This window comes from Dreissena polymorpha, chromosome 15, assembly GCF_020536995.1.
Source record: "Dreissena polymorpha isolate Duluth1 chromosome 15, UMN_Dpol_1.0, whole genome shotgun sequence".
NCBI classification, from domain to species: Eukaryota; Metazoa; Mollusca; class Bivalvia; order Myida; family Dreissenidae; genus Dreissena; species Dreissena polymorpha.
The window spans coordinates 18296890-18319075 of NC_068369.1; the positions used below are offsets into that span (position 1 = coordinate 18296890).

Consider the following 22186-nt stretch of genomic DNA (forward strand, 5'->3'; position numbering starts at 1 on the left):
TCAGCGACGACCCTTACGCTTTTTTGCATTTTTCGTCTAGAAGAAATTCTCTTCTATACAAAAATAAAGTCAAGGCGCAATTTGTCCTCGCTGATAAGGTCCCTTGAATGGGTTCGAATATAGCTCATCAACTCTCTGACATTATTAAAACAACGTCATAATTATGTCAAATATTATTTTTATTTTACGTGAATTTAATAAGTAATTGTCTTGTTATGCCAGGGCTCGACACTAACAGTGGTCCGTTGACCCGGGGTCAGTAAAAAATAGGGAGGACCAGTGAAACTAGAAATTTGGTTGATCCGTTGGAGCAGTGATAAGTCCTGGCCAGCTTATTGTGAAATACTAGTGGAAAGCCGTTTTCATCAATAAAACAACTTTATATGTTCATAATTAACCGATAATTCCATCATTATTTTATGGACCGACTCAAAACTGGGATGAAAGTAGCAACATATTGGAAATTCTAATTTTTCTATATGCCTGGATGATAAAAACCTGTTGTTGGATCAAAACATTGATTTGCGCTCCGCAAATGTCTCCAGACTTCGCCGTGATCGATACACAAATTAACATAAAATTCAAAGGGTTCGGATGAAATGAACCAATGATATTTATTATTTTGCAAACAGCAGCAATAATCAGCACTTTATCGATCTTAGTACCATCAGAATATACATTGTTTACCAGGCAAATTTACACTGGATGGCGCCGAATAATGTTTTGGTATTGCCGGATAGTAAACGTGCGTATTTTCAAGATTGAAGTTTTTGCGATATAGAATTTTATTCCGGGGGTGGTTGAACCTCCGCCTAAAAAACCTAAAAGAACCTCCGCCTAAAAAACCTAACACTATATATAATGAAGAGAAGCTTGAAGTACAGCGAACATATTAAAAGGATAAGAGATAGTTAATTAGTTCTTTTTATAAATGCATAATACATTGTAGATAGTCCGGAAAGTGAGTTGAAATTTAGGTAAAATAACATAGAAATTGAAGGACCACTTGAAACCTTGGAGGGCCAGTAATTTCTGAAACCTGCTGGTCCTTTGGGTCAGTAGGTAAATAAAGTTAGTGTCAAGCCCTGTATGCACGGCAGTTTGGGAGGAAACCTCTGCAAAATATTTATCTTAATAATCTCTTACTTACGCTCGATTGGTCATTGTCGGCTTGGGTACTACTTAAAATGACCCCGGGGTACCCTAAAGTATACTGAAATGTACCACAGGTATAAAAAATATACTAACACGTAATCGGAAAATGTTGACTGTACCGAGCTTTATTCCCGCCGAAAATCCGATGTCGCATAACGCGCTACGAAAAACAAAACAAAAGCAACACTATTTTTTAGAAGAAGTTTCGATAATAGGGATGCAATTTTACAGAATATAGACATAAATATGAACATAATTTATTGAAAAAAGCCGATAACGACCATTTTAGCGTTTTAATTTGTGGGAACCTTTCAGTATATTTTCGGTTCCAGGGGTACATTTAAGTAGAACCCGAGCCGACAATTACTTACCGTATACAAAGCGTTACAAAAAAACGAACGATTGAACAATTTGTAAACATATTTTGATACTACTAGGGCATCTACCTGTTTCCCACAAACTAAATGTCAGGTTGATAGTTCATTTCATTTATTGTAAATCATTTATATTTTGTAATAAAATTAACATTAATAAGTAAGCAGGCTGGTTACACATACATACATGTACATATACAACATGGCGGTAACCGAGATAGAGTACAAGGTCTTAGAAAAAACTTTTTATATATACATTGTTATCATTATTAAAATAATAATACATCTTTATTTTTTTAAATATACGAAACACAATTTATTCGTTTTAAGCATATGTTTTCAAATATAAGGTGAATTCATAAAATATTTACTTCAGTCACTTTAATGCAAAAGGATGATAGACATGTGCCTAGATTTGTAACTTGTACATGGAATACGGGGAAAAACATGTAAACTTTAAATGAAATTACAAAACAATTGATCACAAACGTCTTGCTTTCACAAAGAAGCTTTGTGCGCCTGAGACCTGATCATAATTAGAACAAGCAAATTTGTTGAATTGATATCCCCCGCCAATATGCTTCTGGACACAAAAGTGTTGTATTTGACACTCAAAAAAGCATTTTTTCAAGATACAAAGGGCCATAACTCCATTATTTACAGATGGTGTACAATGCCATTTGGCGTGCATCATCCTCTTATCCATTTATATACTCATACCAAGTTTCAATGAAATCCACCAAAGCACTTCCAAGATATGGTTCCGGACACAAAAGTGTCGGACGGACGGAAAGATGGGACGGTTGGACGGACAACGCCAAAACAATATCCCTCCGCCTAAGGCGGGGGATAATAAGTGTGTGTCTTTTAAATGAGCAAACAAAAAACCTTTCTGAAGCACATATGTAATATAAATATTTCAGGAGTATATAACATTCACATATATTACTTAAAATAAGTATGTCACTGTAGATGCTAACATGAAACATTCAACATACACACAAATAATTGTTTAACAATTATTTTTTACATGCATTCATTTAAACATATTCATAGAAACACTCTCAAGACTGTTTCTGGGGAATAACCAGTCCTTTAAATTTTGAAAACAATCCCCAAGAGGAGCTTTAACAATGGACCTCACAGTAGCGATAAGAATCTGTTCACATAGGTATATGCCCGTGGGCTTTAACAGCCATACACCAGAAAGCAAAGGAAACGTTTATTGGACAATAAGTTACGGTAATGCTAAAATTATTTTGATTTTAAATTAATTTATGATATGACGAGAAGAAATTTGGGAAAATATAATTCACTACACATGTTTTATTTGTTAGTTTATCACATAAATTAATTGGGCTGGTCTCAGAGAAATGCATGCGAGTAAAGTATTGTCCCAGTTGTATTAGAGTCGATACGATGGCATTTGTCATGTATATGATTTTTATCTAAATGAAAATCCACCACATTGCACAGGATAATATGTGACGATGCTTAACACAATTGAGTAGCGTTCTGAGAAAACTGGGCATAATGCATGGGCGTAAAGTGTTGTCCCAGATTAGCCTGTGCAGTCTGCACACGCTAATCAGGGAAGACACTTTCCGCCTTAATTTGATTTTTGCTAAGAAGAGACTTTATTTAAATGAAAAATGTCATAAAAGCGGAAAGTGTCGTCCCTGATTTCCCTGTGTGGACTGCACAGATTAATCTGGGAAGACAGTTTACACACACGCATTATGCCCAGTTTTCCAATAGGCTCAATTACATCCTTTGTCTATACAAAAAATATAACAAACATCATGTGAGAATTCGTTAAAATTAAAACACCTCTACAACATACAAAAATGTCTACAAGTTTTGAACTTACAATAACCTAATTTCGGAAATAGCAAGATTTAAAGACAGTTTAAGCCTAAAAATTAAGGTTTTACATTACATTTTACCTCCTTCATCCACAGCAACAGTCATGCAAAGCTCTATAGCATATTAAGTATAAGGTATATAAGGATGAATGTGCATAATAAAATGAACAATCAAACAATTGTTACATTTTGGTTTGGTACATGATGAGTATCTGATTCTTTATGTCTTAACATATCATATGAACTATATATGATAGGAGTTTAGCCGTATTCCTGTGATTTAAGGCATGAATTCAAGAACTGTTACGAGACTAAAATAAATGCTCAACCTTAAATGATATTTATAGTATGCATATCTCGCGCAATATGTTGAGGGTGTTTTTTTTTTTAATTAAACATACATAAGCCATTTATTTACGTTCAACAATGTCAGCAAAACTTTTTCGTGTATTTTATAATCACTAGTACAACAGAAGACCTTAAAAAAGAACAGAAATGAGCAGTTTTACAAAATGCATTCACATTTTGTTATTATATGTTTTATAATATTCCCTATTAGACATGTTTATGCTTGTTCTTATAAATCACTTATTATGTAGAAATGCTAAATGTGCATATCAATAGAATTTCCATTAAATTGCCCCATTGGAGCAAAAAGGTACTATGTACTTTTAAATTTCAATGTCACGTGGTACCTTTTTGCACAGAGGGGGCGAAATATAGATATGCTTTATACAAGTGTGCAAATTTGTCACAAAAAACAACCGTTTGTATCCGTCTGAGTTGGTCTGTTAAAGGTGATGTAGGCAAGTTGAAAGAGAGCCAAAACACCATCCATGCAAGTATGAAAGCTTTGTAGAAAGCATTTTTGATATAACATGGAACCTGTCATTTTGGGATACCTCATCATGGACTGGTGGACCAACAAATGGACAGGTAATTACGCCTCCGCATCAAAGATGATTGGTGCATAAAAATGTATCCCATAAAACCTTCTTAGTTTAAAAAACACACACAGCTGAAAAAGTAATGCATATAAAATATATTATCATATACATTTTATACCCAATTTTTCGAGTTACAACTTTTGCTTAAAATGCATATTTACAACAAGTTTGTTCCAAGGAAAACTTTAAAGATGCTCTTTTATCAAAAAACTTTAAAGATGCTCTTTTATCAAAAAAGTACCCGGTAATGCATTTAAATGTATTATCATGTACATTTTATACACAATTGTTCCAGTTACTAGTATTGCTTCGAATGCAATATTGACTAAAGTTTGTTCTTTGGAAAACTTAAAGATGCTCATGTATCAATTTTAAATATACAACCAGTTGTCGATGTGCCCCTTTGAACAGACAAAACAGTTACATGTTTATGCTCATTAAAAAATTCAAATATAGAACAACAAAGATTTTTCTTCACTGAATGAAACTCGCACATCATTCATTGAGGATCACAAATAGCTACATATTATTGTTGTTCATTTACAGTAAAAACTGGCGCATGGCACATAAAATCATAAAATAAAATTTATAAACAATATTACATTTGGGCTGCGCTCTGTGAAAATGGGGGGGGGGGTTAATGCATGTGTGTAAAGTGTCATCTCAGAGTGCAGAATGCACAGGCTAATAAAGGACGACACTGTCTGCTTTTATGACATTTTCTGTTTTAAGAAAGACTCTTCATAGCAAAAATCCTGTTCAGGCAAAAAGTGTGTCTCCCCGATGTGTCTCCTGTATCAAGATGTACAGGGTATAAAGGCTGTATCAAGATGTACAGGGTATAAAGGCTGTATCAAGATGTACAGGGTATAAAGGCTGTATCAAGATGTACAGGGTATAAAGGCTGTATCAAGATGTACAGGGTATAAAGGCTGTATAAAGATGTACAGGGTATAAAGGCTGTATTAAGATGTACAGGGTATAAAGGCTGTATCAAGATGTACAGGGTATAAAGGCTGTATTAAGATGTACAGGGTATAAAGGCTGTATCAAGATGTACAGGGTATAAAGGCTGTATCATGATGTACAGGGTATAAAGGAAACACATACATTTCTGTACTAAGCAAACTTTTAACAAACACTCTGAAAAGTAACAGACAAAAAAAATTCACTGGTAAAATATTTTGGTCAAAATATGTGAAAAAAAACACATAAAATAAAGCCAGTAACGGCAATAACTACACATCTATCAGGTCATCACATTAAAACATCACTAAAGTATGCCAAAGATAAGCCAATAAAAACAATATTATTTTTCAAACAATTCAAAAACAAATAAAATAGCCTATAAAAAGCTACATATAAAATATTCATAAAGCTACAAACATTTCTTATTATTTAAATATTCAATTCTTATATTGCAAGACAAGGGAAAACATCCATGCATGCACTTGGTATATCTTTATAAATTTTACTTTGTTTTATTTTTTCCACATTTTATAAATGTTTCTTAATCACAATAACTAATGCAATGTATTTGTAAGTTGAATTCAGCATTGTAATTGAAAATAGGATTTGTGACATTCGGCTTAAAGTAATTCTATCAAGCAACTTTTGATAATAATTCCTATTGGCCATTTCCGCAGTGTTCCATTTTAAAACTTAAAAAGATTAACATTCGACCAAAACTTTGACTTGTGACACCTCGGTGTACTAGTTGATTATGTTAGTTGGGCAGTTTAACCATTTCCAACTTAGAACCAAAAAGAAAATGGCTATGTGCAAACAGCATAACACTAGAACAGCCTGCGAGTAACTAGCAGTTTGTTCAGATTTCTTTGCTGTTTACTGCTCATTAGTATCTAAATGTTGAAATTGAAGCCTTTAAAACTTGAATCTAGTAAGAAAGGTCTTTAATTATATTGAACTTTAAAAGAGACTACAAATGCGTAAAAAGACGTATCTAAGTTGTAAAGGGTTAAAGGGATCTTTTCACGGTTTGGTAAATTGACAAAATTGAAAAAAGTTCTTTCAGATTCGCAAATTTTCGGTTTAGTTATGATATTTGTGAGGAAACAGTATTACTGAACATTTGGCATGGTCTAATATAGCCATTATATGCATCTTTTGACGATTTAAAAACCTAAAAATTATAAAGCGTTGCAATGCGAAACGATTGAATAAAAAATTTGGAGAGTTCTGTTGTTGTCTTTTAAATTATGTGAAATTATGAAGATTGCTTATATAACGTATAAAATACGCATGTTATGTATGATTGGCAGGATAGCTCACATGGCTAATGTGTTTTTGCTTCAGGATTCCGAGGGTCACTGGTTCCAGCCCGGCTGCGTGCTACTTTTTTTTCCTTTTTTAAATTTTATTTTAAACTGAAGCTTTTAAAATTTAATGTTTACATTTATCAATATAAAGCATTTAATGACAAACTTCAAAACATGCCGAAATCTGTGAAAAGGCCCCTTTAATGCAACCAGAAATTGTATGCTCTCATTATTCAGTTATTGGAGAACATTTAAGTTCTAATCAAGTTAATCTGACAAACAATTGTTCAATAGAAACAGCCAAAGCAAAAACCATTGTAAATGGATAAAGAAGGATGATTAAACATATTGTGCAGTGTTTTAACCCAGCATTTTGTTTGTAACTTCTAAAGAAACCGCATTAATAGCAGCCAGCAGATGTATTTCTCGATCACGACGGATGATGCGTCTTATTGTGCAGTTTCAGGAGCACGTTCTGTTTGAAGGCTTTCCCACAAAGTCCGCACTCATAGGGGGTGTCCCCAGTGTGTTGGCGGAGATGGGTCTTCAAATTCCAGTTGTTGGTGAACGACTTGCCACAGAACGAACACACGCACGGCTTGAAACTCATGTGAATACGCTTGTGTCTGCAATGAGGACCAACAAAATTAATTATACTAGTATAGCACTTTCTAAGTTATTGTTATTTATCATTTTTTATTGGTCAATAAATAGAGGATATTTGTTGGATTCGATGGAATATCGATTTTATTTCACAAGTGATCATATAAAATAATATTTTCACGAGTGGCGCATATGTATTTTTTTATGATCACGAGTGAATTAAAATCGATATTCCATCGAATCTAACATCTTTTCTTTTTATTTTATGCTTTTTTCATCGTTAATTTACATGGTAAAAGAGTTTAACTGGATAATTTCAATGAATTTATGACGTCATTTTGTCAAAAAAGGGCGTCATTTCACAGTAAAAAAGTGAAAAATATCGATATTTTTCACTCTTATTTTTCACTGTTTAAAACAGTGAAATATCAGCTTTATTTCACTGATATTTCTCTATAAACAACCGGAAAGCATAAAATAAACAGTGATTTAAGTTCCATAATTTGGAATTAAACATTGAAAATATTTATCATACTCATTTTTAATAATATATGTATCGTAAAAAAAAACTCCTGAATGACGAAGTATGTAATATTTAATTTTCCATGGCAAGAATCCTTAAAATGTGCATGCAGTTCACTTATATTTGCATATATATTGGTATTTAAAAGACACATCAAACTCATTTTTGACATGAGGGTGTTTAAAGTCATTGCAAAGAGATGATGTCACATTCAACAACATTCTTAAGATATGATGTCAAATTCAGATTATTGAATGACATTTTGTCATTAAATTTGTAAATATGCAAGTCAAATATTGTTTTTCTGTTATATGACATTAAAATAATGTAAAAAATATTGCTTTATAATGAATTGTAAAAAACACACATAATATGGTTAAAGTACATATATACAAGCCATAAAATGTGACTTATGGTGTCATTTAGGCAGCTTACTACTGTTGCCATAGACAACCAGACATAAAGAACTTAAGACTAAGTCCAGAAGTCGGTCAATTTGAGGTCAATTGGAAAAAAGAAGTCAGATGATGCCGGTGTGTTGATACAGCTGTAATTCAATGACATCCTCCATGCAAGAAGGTCGTGGTGGCGTAATGGACATGGTATCGGTCTAGTGACTGTGAGGTCATGGGTTCGATCCCTACTGTGGGAGCGTTCATTAGAACTCCCTATAAGACACCAAGAACTGGCTCTAGGCCCAAGAAACTGACTCGAGAGCCTTTCAAGGTAATCAAGCTTAAATAAATAGGATAACAAAATTGTCACAAAACCAGGTTTTCAGTTGCAAAAAAAGTCTGATAAAGGGAGACAATTCAAAATGTGTATTTTTAACCCCCTTGTGTAAAATTGACCTTGATTTCTATTAGAAAACAAGGCTGCTTGTATAACATGCATGCCCCCCCCCCCCATATGGGCTGTCAGTTGTAGTGGAATCCATTGTGTGAATACGTTTTTTGTCACTGTGACCTTGACCTTTGACCAAGTGACCTGAAAATCTATAGGGGTCATCTGCCAGTCATGATCAATGTACCTATGAAATTTCATGATCCTAGGCCTAATTATTCTTTAGTTATCATCCGGAAACCATTTTACTGTTTTGAGTCACTGTGACCTTGACCTTTGACCTAGTGACCTGAAAATCAATAGGGGTCATCTGTCAGTCATGATCAATGTTCCTATGAAATTTCATGATCCTAGGTGTAAGCATTCTTGAGTTATCATCCGGAATCCATTTTACTGTTTCGAGTCACTGTGACCTTGACCTTTGACCAGTGACCTGAAAATCAATGGGGGTCATCTGCCAGTCATGATCAATGTACCTATGAAGTTTCATGATCCTAGGCGTTAGCATTCTTGAGTTACATCAGGAAACCATTTTACTATTTCCAGTCACTGTGACCTTGACCTTTGACCTTCTGACCTGAAAATCAATAGGGGTCATCTGCCAGTCATGATCAATGAACCTATGAAGTTTCAAGATCCTAGGCCTAAGCGTTCTTGAGTTATCCGGAAACCATTTTATTTTTTCAAGTCACTGTGACCTTGACCTTTGACCTAATGACCTGAAAATCAATAGGGGTCATCTGCCAGTCATGATCAATGTACCTATGAAGTTTCATGATCCTAGGCCTAAGCGTTCTTGAGTTATCATCCTTTCATAGTTACATAGTTTTTTCAAAATCAATCTATTTTAAGTTGTGGCGACCTTGACCTTGGAGATATTGACGTAATTCTTTCGTGCAACACATCGTCTAATAATGGTGAACAAATGTGCAAAATGATTTTAAAATGTCACAATGAATGACATAGTAATGGCCCAGACAAGCTCATTTATGGCCATTTTTGACCTTTAAACTCAAATTGTGACCTTGACCTTGGAGATATCGACGCAATTCTTTCGCGCTACACATCGTCTAATGATGGTGAACAATTGTACCAAATGATTTTAAAATCTGACAATGAACGACAAAGTAATGGCCTGGACAAGCTCATTTATGGCCATTTTTGACCTTCAAACTCAAATTGTGACCTTGACCTTGGAGATATCGATGTAATTCTTTCGCGCGACACACCGTCTAATGATGGTGAACAAATGTGCCATATGATTTTAAAATCTGACAATGAAAGACAGAGTTATGGCCCGGACAAGCTTGTTCTGCCCGCCCGCCAGCCCGCCCGCCCGCCGACATTGGCCAATCTAATAACCAGTTTTTTTCTTCAAAAAACCTGGTTAAAAAATAAGAGATGTGTTTGTGAGAAACACAATGCCCCAAACTGCGCCGCTTTGAATTAAAAAAAATCTTTTTGATTATATCCCTTTAAAAAATATTACTTCCCTTGTGAAAATGATCTGTACCTGCCATATGATATAAAATAGAAATTATCTCCCTTTAAACCTTATTATTTCCCTTGGATTTAGTTTTTTGACTTTTGACCTTGAAGGATGACCTTGACCTTTTACCACTCAAAATGTGCAGCTCCATGAGATATACATGCATGCTAAACATCAAGTGGCTATCTTTAATATTGCAAAAGTTATGGCTAATGTAAAAGTTTTCGGACGGACGTACAGACTGGCAGACAGACAGACAGATGGACTGACAGTTCAACTGCTATATGCCACCCTAGCGGAGGCATGAAAAAATCATGGCTGTGACTTCTCGTGTACCTGTTGACCCCATTCATGGAAGAGAACGTCATGCCACAGTCTGCACATCGGTAAGGCCTCTCTCCTGTATGGCAGCGCATGTGACGCTTCAGGTACTGGGCTTTCTTCACTGAGATAATATAGGACAAGATAATGTTTTTCCAGACTATTAGAAGGCTGGACATGAATATCTGGTACTGGTCTTTCTTCACTGAGATAATACATGTATAGGACAAGATAATGTTTGGACATGAATGTCAGGTAGTGAGCCTTCTTCACTGAGAACATATAAAACATGGCAATGAAGAGACATCTATCTCAGGTACTGGACCTTCTTCACTGAGAACATAACGAACAATGAAATGTAGGGACATGTATCAGAAAATACGTGGCCTTCTTCATTGAGAACATATAAATCAATGAAATGTAGGGACATGTATCAGAAAATACTTGGCCATCTTCACTGAGAACATATTGAACATATAGAAACAAAAAACTTTTCATTAAGAATAAACTTAATGACACTGACAAGAAATGCAATAATAATTCTTACTCTTTGTAAGATAATACTCACAAATGCAAGGCAAGGACAACATTCACTGGAATTATTTTCAATATTGATAAATGTGCCTACATAGAGAGACTTTCAATTTACTTTTTTTCATTATAAGTCATACTAGTATTACAGGACCAATATCAGATATTTTAAAGTCCCTTACATCAATAATTACAATAATGAGATACCAGTTTTGGGTAAAAAAAAAATACTTCCAAAATAATTAAAATACAAAATGTACCAACTACCAAGTAAATTACCAACCTGCAAACCCACAAACATCACAGACATACGGACGATCATCGGAATGCACGGTCATGTGGTGCCGCAGTGCCTGCCTGGTCTTGAACTTCACGTTGCAGTGTGGACAAGGCACCACTCTATCCCCCGTGCAATGTACCAGATGGTTTGCAAGGGCCCTTTCACTCACCATTCCCTTCCCACAATGCTCGCATTGCACGTTCCTTGCTGTGTTATGAGTAAGCATATGTCGCTGGAGGTACTGTACATTTGTGAACGCCTTGCAGCATATCGTACAGGCCATTATCTCCATGTTGGAATGGGCCAGTAAGTGATTTTGTAAGTCACCGGTGGTAGTGAATCTCTCTTTACAGATCTGACAGCTGAATTTTGGGTTCAACTCGCAGCTCCTGGAATGTACCTGACAAAGCCCCGCACTCTTGTACACCTGACCGCACCAGAGGCATTCTGTCTCAATGTCTTTGCCTTTCTTCAATTCTGGATGTTTCCGCTTTATGTGAAGCTTTCCTTGGTAATGGTTTTTCACCACTTCACCACATTCATTGCATGTGAAAGTCCCTGCTTCAGTGCTGGTAAAATGTTTGCCAAGCTTTAGCATTTGTTTTCTGGAATGGTTTTCCAAGTAGTGCTCAGACATCAACCTCTTAGTTACAAATAATTCCTTACAAACTGAGCATGTGAATAATCCACTCTCATCAAGGATGAACTTTGATCGGCCTTTCTTTGATAACTTTCTGTCTGAACTGTTCCGTTTTCTGGTACTTTCTATGCTAGTGGTAGTGGTTTCATCATCCATTTCTTCTTTAACATCTTCAATATTTTCTTTGCTAAAGTCTTCCTCTGTTTTAACTTGAGGGAAAGTCTTGTTGGCCCCGTTCATTTCATAGTCGACAGTATCGTTGGATTCTGCAGAGTCAAAATCAATATCAGATACCCTTGAGTGTGTCCTCTTTCTTCCAACAGAATGCCTCTTCCTTTTCTCTCTTACCTGTTCCTCTTTGTTCTCTCTTGGTTTGCGTCCTCTCTTCTTTGGTGGCGTTCTCCTTTCAATTTTTATTGAGTCTGCGCTATGCTTCTTTCTTAGACCCTTAACTTCAATTTTGACTTCATTAATGCCGGTACTTTCAGTCCTCGCATCAGTGGCATCTACACTTTCAGCCTGTATTGGAACATTAAATGTCAACAATTCAGTTTGCATTTCTAAAGACACTGTCTGCAAGTCAGTCTGCATTTCAGAGGACACTGTCTGAACCTTTGGGAAAGCTGTATTTGTGGAACAGCCCAAGTAATAACCAGAGCCGTGACTTTGCATGTGCCTGTGAAGTCCACACACAGAACTAAACAGCAACAGGCAGGCCCCACATGTGAACTTCACATCATCTAACAGTACCTCACCACAGACTTCTGCCTTTTTGCTCTCGTTGTGGTAAACAGTATGGTCTCCTCTCATGTCTATGCTAACTGTACTGCTGTGTGAAGGTTCTGAAACTGTTTCTGGCTCCACTGGCCCATGAACATTCTTATAACTTAATGAAGAATGATGAACTTGCTGCATGCCAAAGTTATGGTCTTTGTACATGTTACTTTGGCCAAAATGATGCGTCCCTAGAGAATAGTTCTCGGGCGCATTTTGAGGTGGGATGAAGCTGGGCAGATGGGTCAAGTGAGGAGGGACTGACAGATGTCTGAAACCTTCAGGGGTCATCATGCCATGCTGCAGCATTTGAGATGAAGTGCTGTAGTTGTGTGGCTTGTCCTGGTTGTGAGTGAAGTCCATCTTGCTCCTGCAACATAAATAATTATAGCTTTCTTACAAAGCCTTCAAATGTGAATAAGTTAAAGCTTTATTACAGTGTTATACATAACAAAAGGTTAAATGCTTTAATCACATCACTGACAGATCTTTTACATTGAGAACTGTAATAAAAGAAATTACCATGTTATGTTCTTTTGTTTTACAGACATGTTTCTGATGTCATAAAGCTAGCAACATCATACCTTTATTACACTATAGCTATTTGAAACTTAATTTATAACTACAATTATTGTTAATATGCATCTCATGTTCTTCACTTGGGTCTTGAGTTTATGCTATGTAGTAATTTGTATGCTTTAGTAATGAACCAAATCAGATTCCTTGTAGTACAGATAAGCAAAGTCAATAATAATGTTAACTTGTAAGCAGTGAACTTTGCCACTGAAAAACAAGTTGACAAATAGACCAATGTGTCCCATTTAGCGACCATACATCTGAATGCAGTTGTGAAAAGTCAACAACTGAAACTGGTCTGTGCAGGATTTTATTTGATCTGTCAGATGATGTCATTATTTAAAATTATTTTGAGTTGAACTTTTTTGGGGGTGGTCGGTGCTAATCTTTAGTTGTAGCGTCCTTTGCATGATTTTTTTTATTCTAATCAATTTGGAAACACTTACTCATCAGCAGTGTTTGTTGCATCTGCAATCCTTTAAATGATACAATGTTAATTGCGAGTTCAGTATTTTAAATTGGAATTTGTGAAATTACTAGCCCATCTGGTTTCTAACCTTAGAATCTGTACTAGCCTGAAAAAATTATGAGCGCAAACTTATGGGTAATTATTATATACTTTTATTCCTCCAAGAAGAAGGAAATGGGGTGCCTGATTAAAAAACAATATTTCACAATATTATAACAGATTTCTATGTAAAGGTAAAAAAGCATTATAAAATAGGAACGTGTATTTACTTTTTTTCTTTACTCTGGCCTATCTGACTGACCTGAGTATGTCAGCAAGGAAAATTGTAACTCAACAATTTGTCAGATTTTAACGAGATGATTTAGTTCGATAAGTAACCAGTTGGTGAGCTATGCAGGCCCATACGCAGGGGCCCAGCCCCACCCCCAGCTGGCTGTCAAGTTAGGATTTGTGTTATAATAGATCTACTGCAATTTTTTTCTCTTATGAAAGGGCCCACAGTACACTTCCCCTAAATACAAAAGAGGTGATGTGTTTTATTGTCCCTGATAAACATTAACAAGGGGATTAGCGCTACTTTACTCGCCAGTGGAGATATGCCCCTAGGCAATCTTTTCTTATGGCCTTGTACACAAATCCCCTGTCAGTCGATTCCCCTTGTGATCCTGAATTCTTCATCTATCCATGGTTGATGTAACACTTTTTTGATTGGCCAAGGAAAAGCAGCAAATGGAAGCAAACAATACAAGATGTTGTAGGCCTGAATATTGCTGACGTAATGATTTGTGGAAAACAAAGAATGTTGGAAGCAATTAGAGAGGTGATATGGAAATTATTCATAAAGTTGAACCGGCAAGTTGCTTTGTCAAAATCCAAGGCCCATAACTTCGCCAAACAAGAGCACCGCCTTGCGGGTGCAGACCGCTCATCTATTTTCTTTTTAAAGGTGAAGGGACTATCATTTTCAATCACAAAGGAGGGAGGGGTGGATAGAAGAGGGGTGCATTGTGTGGGGGTGTGGACATTTATTACATTATCTTACAAAAATGCGAAAAAAAGGAAAAAAAAATCGGGGAGGGGGGGGGGGGGGTGGGGGGGTGGGTGGGGGGGGGGGGGGGTGGGGATTCTTGGGTGCGATGGTTGGACGGTATTTCAAACATAAAATAATAAAAATAAATATTTGTGTTTTGTAACCGTTTCAAAAAACATAAATTGGGGGGGGGGTTTGAGGTGGGGGGGGGGGGGGGGTATAGTGTGAGGGTGTGGTGGTAATTTGTGATCTTAAAAAAAAAAAAAAAAAAATTTAGGGGGGGGGGGGGATTCGGGTGGGGGGAGGGGGGGTGGGGGGGTGGGGGGGGTGTTTCTTGGGTGCAATGGTTGGACGATATTTCAAACATAAAATAATCAAAATAAATAGTTTAGTTTTTTAACCGTAAAAAAAAAATGGGGGGGGGGGGAGGGGGGGGCACGGGCGATGGTTTGGGTGGAGTCTATTATGGTATGTCAGGTAAGAGTAGTTTTGTCAAAGTATCAATCAAATCTAATCATAAACAAAGAAGTTATGGCAATTTTAGCAAAATTTAATAATTTGACCTTGAGAGTCAAGGTCATTCAAAGGTCAAGGTAAAATTCAACTTGCCAGGTACAGTAACCTCATGATAGCATGAAAGTATTTGAAGTTTGAAAGCAATAGCCTTGATACTTAAGAAGTAAAGTGGATCGAAACACAAAATTTAACCATATATTCAAAGTTACTAAGTCAAAAAAGGGCCATAATTCCGTAAAAATGACATCCAGAGTTATGCAACTTGTCCTTTTACTGTACCCTTATGATAGTTTGCGAGTGTTCCAAGTATGAAAGCAATATCTATAATACATTAGGGGTAAAGTGGACCAAAACACAAAACTTAACCAAACTTTCAATTTTCTAAGTATAAAGGGCCCATAATTCCGTCCAAATGCCAGTCAGAGTTACATAACTTTGCCTGCACAGTCCCCTTACGATAGTTAATAATGGTTGCAAGTATGAAAGCAATAGCTTTGATACTGTAGGAATAAAGTGGACCTAAACACAAAACATAACCAAATTTTCAATTTTCTAAGTATAAAAAGGGCACATAATTCTGTCAAAATGCCAGTCAGAGTTACATTACTTTGCCTGCACAGGCCCATTATGATAGTTAGTAAGTGTTTCAAGTATGAAAGCAATAGCTTTGATACTTAAGGAATAAAATGGACCTAAACACAAAACTTAACCAAAATTTTCAATTTTTTAAGTATAAAAAGGGCACATAATTCTGTCAAAATGCATGCCAGAGTTATCTAACTTTGCCTGCCCAGTCCCCTCATGATAGTAAGTAAGTGTACCAAGTTTGAATGCAATAGCATTGATACTTTCTGAAAAAAGTGGACCTAAACGCAAAACTTAACCAAAATTGTCAATTTTCTAAGTATAAAAAGGGCACATAATTCAGTCAAAATGCACGCCAGAGTTATCTAACTTTGCCTGTCCAGTCCCCTCATGATAGTAAGTAAGTGTACCAAGTTTGAATGCAATAGCATTGATACTTTCTGAGAAAAGTGGACCTAAACGCAAAACTTAACCGGACGCCGACGCCGACGCCGACGCAGACGCCGACGCCGACGCCGACGCCGACGCCGACGCCAAGGTGATGACAATAGCTCATAATTTTTTTTCAAAAAATAGATGAGCTAAAAATCAATGGACCGGAACAAAAGTCATACTTAATCAAAAAGTATTGTAGGTAGACTCACACACCAAAATATCAGGACAATATCTTAAAAAACAAAGCATTCTGAAACAAGAGCTGTCAGAGGACAGCGCGCTCGACTATTCGAGTGCAATAACGTAAGCCATTTGACATGGGGTAATTGTTTAAATTATTCAATAAGGTCAAGGTAATAGTTCAGGTATATTTTCCACAATCTATTGAACATAAAAAAGTAAATAAATATTTGTTGTTTTTTTAACCATGTTTCAAAGAAAAAAATATTCTTTTGGGGTTGGGTGGGGGGGGGGGTTGAGAGGGGGGGGTTTAATGTGGGGTGGGGTTATTTATTAGAAGATCTTTCAAAAATAAAAAAATAAAAAGGAAAAAAAAAATGGGGGGGATAGGGGCGGTTGAGAGGGGGGTATAATGTGGGGTGTGGTCATTTTTTAGATGATCTTTCAAAAATAAAAAAAAGGAAATAAAAATTGGAGGGGGGGGGGTCAGGGATTCTGGATTGGGGCGTGGGGTATTGTTTGGGTGAAATCCATTGTGGTATTCAGGTAAGTGTTGTTTTTTCAAAGTATTAATACAATCTTATCATATATAAAGAAGTTATGGCAATTTAACTAAAATTTACTCTTGACCTTGAGTCAAGGTCATTCAAAGGTCAAGGTAAAATTGAACTTGGCAGGTACAGTACCCTCATGATAGTAAGAAAATATTTGAAGTTTGAAAGCAATGGCTTTGATACTTTAGAAGTCAAGTGGATCTAAACACAAAATTTAACAAAATATTCAGTTGCTAAGACAAAAAAGGGCCATAATTCTTACAAAATGCTTGATACAGTTGTCTGCTCTTGTTTATAGATTGGGGTCATGTTGGTTAAGAAGTTTGCAAAATATGAAAGCAATATGTCAAGGGACATGGAAAATATTTGAGGTGGTACGCAAACTTTAACATAGATCAATAATATGCATATTCTAGGTATAAAAGGGGCAATAATTCTGTCAAAATGCTTGATAGAGTTGTCTGCTTTTGTTTATAAATTGGGGTCATGTTTGTTAAGAAGTATGCAAAATATTAAAGCAATATGTCAAGGGACATAGGAAATATTTGGGGTAGTACACAAACTTTAACATTTGCACGCTAACGCTAACGGGAGCGCCGACGTGAGTAGGATACAAAATGTAGCTCCACTATATATATTTCATATATAATAGTCGAGCTTAAAAGTCTGTATTTTTATAATGAAAATGCTAGACAGACAGACAGACAGTCCAACTGCCATGTGCCACCCTACCAGGAGCATAATACTCAACTTAATTATTATCTGAAAGAGTTGCGGAAAACCCTCTCAGGAAAACGGTTATTATAGTGAAAATTTAAGTCCAAGGCCTGTAACTTCGCCAAATATCAATGGGCCGGGACGAATTTCACACTTAATTTTTCGGTCATGTAGGTAGACTCGCATTCAAAAATCAGCTCAATAACTGATATAGTTCTGTAAGAAAAACTATGGAAAACAGTTATTATACAAAAAGTTTCAAGGTCCAATCTTATGTCACAGTTGTTGACAATTTTTATGGTTTATCTGTTTTGATGGTGGTGAAAGTAAAGCTGTATAGTAGATGATACATTTTCTTAGGAATTTACCTTGAAACTTTAGAGGTGGCTTGAATTCAAAGAAAAAATAGTATTATAATTAACTATGTCAGTCATACTTTATGATACATTTCTTTATAAAGGTTTTTGATTTTGGTTCCTTCTTCATCAAATATCATACATTTCTGAGAATGCTGCTTACACCAATATTGAAAGCTTTTGACTTCAGAAAGGTACAGTCACTACTGATTTACTAGTTATATTTCATAAATTTATATTACAAAATAAGTTGTGTTAAGCAATAAAAAATCACCTTAAACAGTGCAAAAAAAAAAACAATAGCAGGGCTTTTTTTAGCTTTTTGGGAAAATAGCCCATGACTTTGAAATTGGGAATTTTACAGCACTTTCAAGAAATAGGGAAAATAAATTAGTATTAAAACAACATAAATGAGTTCAGCATCTTTAATCACAAACACCACCATGATCAACAGTTTTCCACATAATAAGCTCACACAAAGTCTTCAGTCGCATCAGGCACCATTTTATTAGGAGGCTCTTCATCTTCTTCTGAAGAACTAAGTACTGCTTTAATTATGTTGAATATCAGTCAGCACTTTGCTTTCGGAAATCAATGATGATGAAGCAAAAGAGTCACTTGCTATTAAATTACTTTCATTCAGAGCTCCAGATAAGGATTTGTGAAATTAGTAACGGTACTGCCACAGACAGAACGAAAAAGGAGAAGCGCTGAATTCAGTTAGCACCTGTACTACCATATTAAAAAATACAGGTAGTATTATAATACCCGTGTTCTTGCATAAATTGAAGGGTTTATAACTGACTTTAAAGAAACATTTGCAGCAATAATAATAAATATAATTATCTTCTTAAACAGTTACTTTATTAGGTTTTCCCTTCTGAATTATGATGCAAATATATTTACACATTAAAACTTAGACTAAATACTATTTTTTTCATTTACTTGATAAGAAAATTCAAGCCAACTAGTAAGCTAAGTATTAAATGAACACTAATGTCACTCACTGTCTCATATTCGGTTTTCCAATCTTCCACTTTTTTTGGATCTGTTTCCAATCGTGTTTTCTAACGTTTTTAGCCACCGATGTAATCAAATCGTTTCATATTGGGGCGAAGAATGTCTTTTTCTGGGTTTACAGATTGAATGTCAGGATGGTTAGATGACGGTGTCTAGCAATTATATGACAACATCAAAGTGTTTTTTTGACGGCCTTCCGTTGCGCGCAGACATATTGTTTTTCACGGGTTTACGAGTAAACAGAAATCACGCGACAGAATAGACAATAATACCGGAACACAGTCTACAATTTTTCGGTAATTTAAATTAACAAAAAGCGCCGTTAGGTTAGAGACCAGCACATCATGCACGCTGCGCTGACGCGAACGTATTGGTACGGCCAGATTTTTTCCGTAAATGCGTAAAAAGGATATTAAAGTCGTAATTGTACGTCCATTTTATAAAAATAAATGCGTAAACCTTCATTAAAAAGCCATATTTATGGCTGTACAGCTCTTATCTGGAGCTCTGCTATCATTAACAGTGGAAGGAGTTTCAAGGGGAAGACTTGTACTTCTTGACGATGTTTGCTTTAATATTTAACAACGCTTGCTTAACAAAATCAACAGTTTTCGTTTTGCTACCAGGGTTTTGCTTAGGAATCTTTTTCATGTAATATTTTGAATTGTGCGACATATTTGTTTTCCATTCAGCGGAATCACAAAATGCTTGAATTTCATCGCAAATATAATAAGCCCCTGAACAACACGGAGAATATCGTGCACACTTATAATGCTGACGTTATCCAAATCAAGGTATAGTCTAAAACCTGTATGAGACCGGATCGGACTACGCTTTGTTCAAAAGTGAATCAGCTGATATCATTAGCTTTTTTTTTTTCAAATTGGGAATTTTATAGCAAATTTTTGGGAAAAAGTATACTTCTTGCAATTAGAAAAAATAGCCGAATTTCGGCTATAAAATCAGGCCAAAAAAAGCCCTGAATAGGGAGGGAAGACCCCTGGTAGGACCCCTAGCAGTCAAAAATTCCTGAGTATGGCCCTGCTATGACGTTTTGATAGTGTTCCCATGGAAAATATTGTCGCAAATTAAAGTTTGGAAAATCCAGATCCCTTTGATGATTGGTTTGAAATTGAGTTCAAGATGAAACATGTTCGGACCAAAGTTCTACATTTAATACAAATACAATTAAAACAAAAATCCCCATTATTGTTATATATAACGATTATAAAGTCGAATTAGTAAGGCTACTGGTGATATGTACATCATCACTTAACAGGTGCAATTGACAGGTATGATTGTAAAACAAGTTACAAATGAAATGGTCGCCATAACAAAAGAAACCGACAAATTAATCAAATAAAAATACATTAATGACTAAGTACATAAAAATATAGTAAGGCATTTAAAATAATAATCAATGTGACTATAGCAAATATTGTTTTACATAAAACCTACCAGTGGGTTCGTTTTCCAGGATTTCCCCTTTTTTAATAACAAACTTATATTCAGGGGAGGCAACTGTTTTACTTGCAGGTGTACACTCCGGAGCCTAAACAAAATACGAGGGAGTTTTCCGGAACTCATATCGTATTGGGCCATAAAAGCATGTATTTTGTCGAATCTGAAATGTTTGAAACGGCACGATAATTAAAAAAGAATGATAAACAAATAAGCTAAGAAATGTTGCATTCTCCATTGAGAGACATGTGTGTCTGAATATTGTTAGTAATATGATAATAGGTGCTACCTAATTTACGGGCAAAAGCTTATTTGATGTTTATTAAAGATAACACGGGTAATATATGTCTGCACATTATCATGCAACAAAACATTCAATTTCTTTACAAACAATATGTAAATTAGCAAAGCAATAAAATATAATTTGTTTTAATCTTAAACAAGTTTATGAAGCTATGCTTTATGTATAGTAACCCCTTGTACTATTTTCAAACTCTTAAACATGTATTTCATTTTTTGTTTACTTTTAAAAACAATGTTAGAATTTAAAAAAAATCTCGCGAAACTGTGTTTTATTGATGTTTTCCTTATGCAGGGATGCCATTTATGTTTTAGGGAGCGATTATTTCTAAAAGGATTTTATTTAACTTAAGCATAAAAAAGAAAGGTGCCGTACTTCATTATTTTGGTCCCATGTCTTAATCATCGACATCGTAAATGTATCCCCTGCATATGTAAATGAAACACTTTTTGTACTTAATTAATGTTAATAAATATATAAATGCAACAATGCTTGCGGGAGTGTTTGCATCTATCTTGAAAGAAGTGCATATAGACCTCATTCACTGCGCAAAATTACACAGACCAGAAATATCACCTTTGGCTTTGAACACAATACTCTTTGCATATCTTCCGCACTGTTAGAGCTTATGTCATGAAATGTGGTAAACTTATTGTATTTTTCTGAATCCTCAGGAATTAAAAGTTGGTAAAAACTATCGCTTATGGCATACACAGATTGAACATTACTAGGTTGGTGTTAAGGAGAATATACTAGTAGCAAAAATTTAGATTTATGATGAAGACCCACATCATAAGCTTAACGCTAAATATATAAGTGTACCTGTCACATTGTGTGTGAGACAAAAAATAAACAACAAACTTATTATTACGAATTTACTGTTATCAACAAGAATTGTTTTACCATTAAATAATTTACCAAACAATACTTAAATAAAATATAATCAAATATTTTTCACCTGAATTTAATTACATTTTTTCGTTTATTTTCATTTCATTTAATTCATTTTCATGTTTTGAAAGTAAAGATATTCAGTCATTATGGAATGTGGCATTAAACATATAGACAGCAGCTGCGTATTGCATGTGAATGAGGCAGTTTCCACATGAATATGATTATAAAATAACAACCCGATTATTAAACTGCATGTTCATCCCAATTGATTAAAGTAAAGTTTTTGTATGTTCAAGCTCATAAACAAAATAACACATTCAGCATGTTCATTTATACCCTTATCTTCTCGCCCTTGTTTCTGTGCACTCAACAGTCAACACATGTAGTATTAGACACACTGTTATGAGTTTGCATTTATTCGGATAAGTTCCTACCACGCGTTTGTTAGTTAAAAAACACGCTCAGTCA

At 35.3% G+C, this 22186-nt stretch overlaps 1 protein-coding gene across 1 annotated transcript; it reads right to left on the reverse strand.

The window, feature by feature from the left end:
• Positions 1-1627: 1627 nt before the first annotated feature.
• LOC127860385 (zinc finger protein 852-like) lies at positions 1628-20860 on the reverse strand. The gene is made up of 4 exons (XM_052398435.1): positions 20521-20860; positions 11214-12994; positions 10415-10523; positions 1628-7246 (listed from the first exon to the last, which is right to left on the reverse strand). The coding sequence occupies exons 2-4, from the start codon at positions 12985-12987 to the stop codon at positions 7051-7053; spliced, it is 2079 nt and encodes a 692-aa protein (XP_052254395.1). The 5' UTR covers positions 12988-12994; positions 20521-20860; the 3' UTR covers positions 1628-7050.
• Between the last annotated feature and the right edge of the window lie 1326 nt (positions 20861-22186).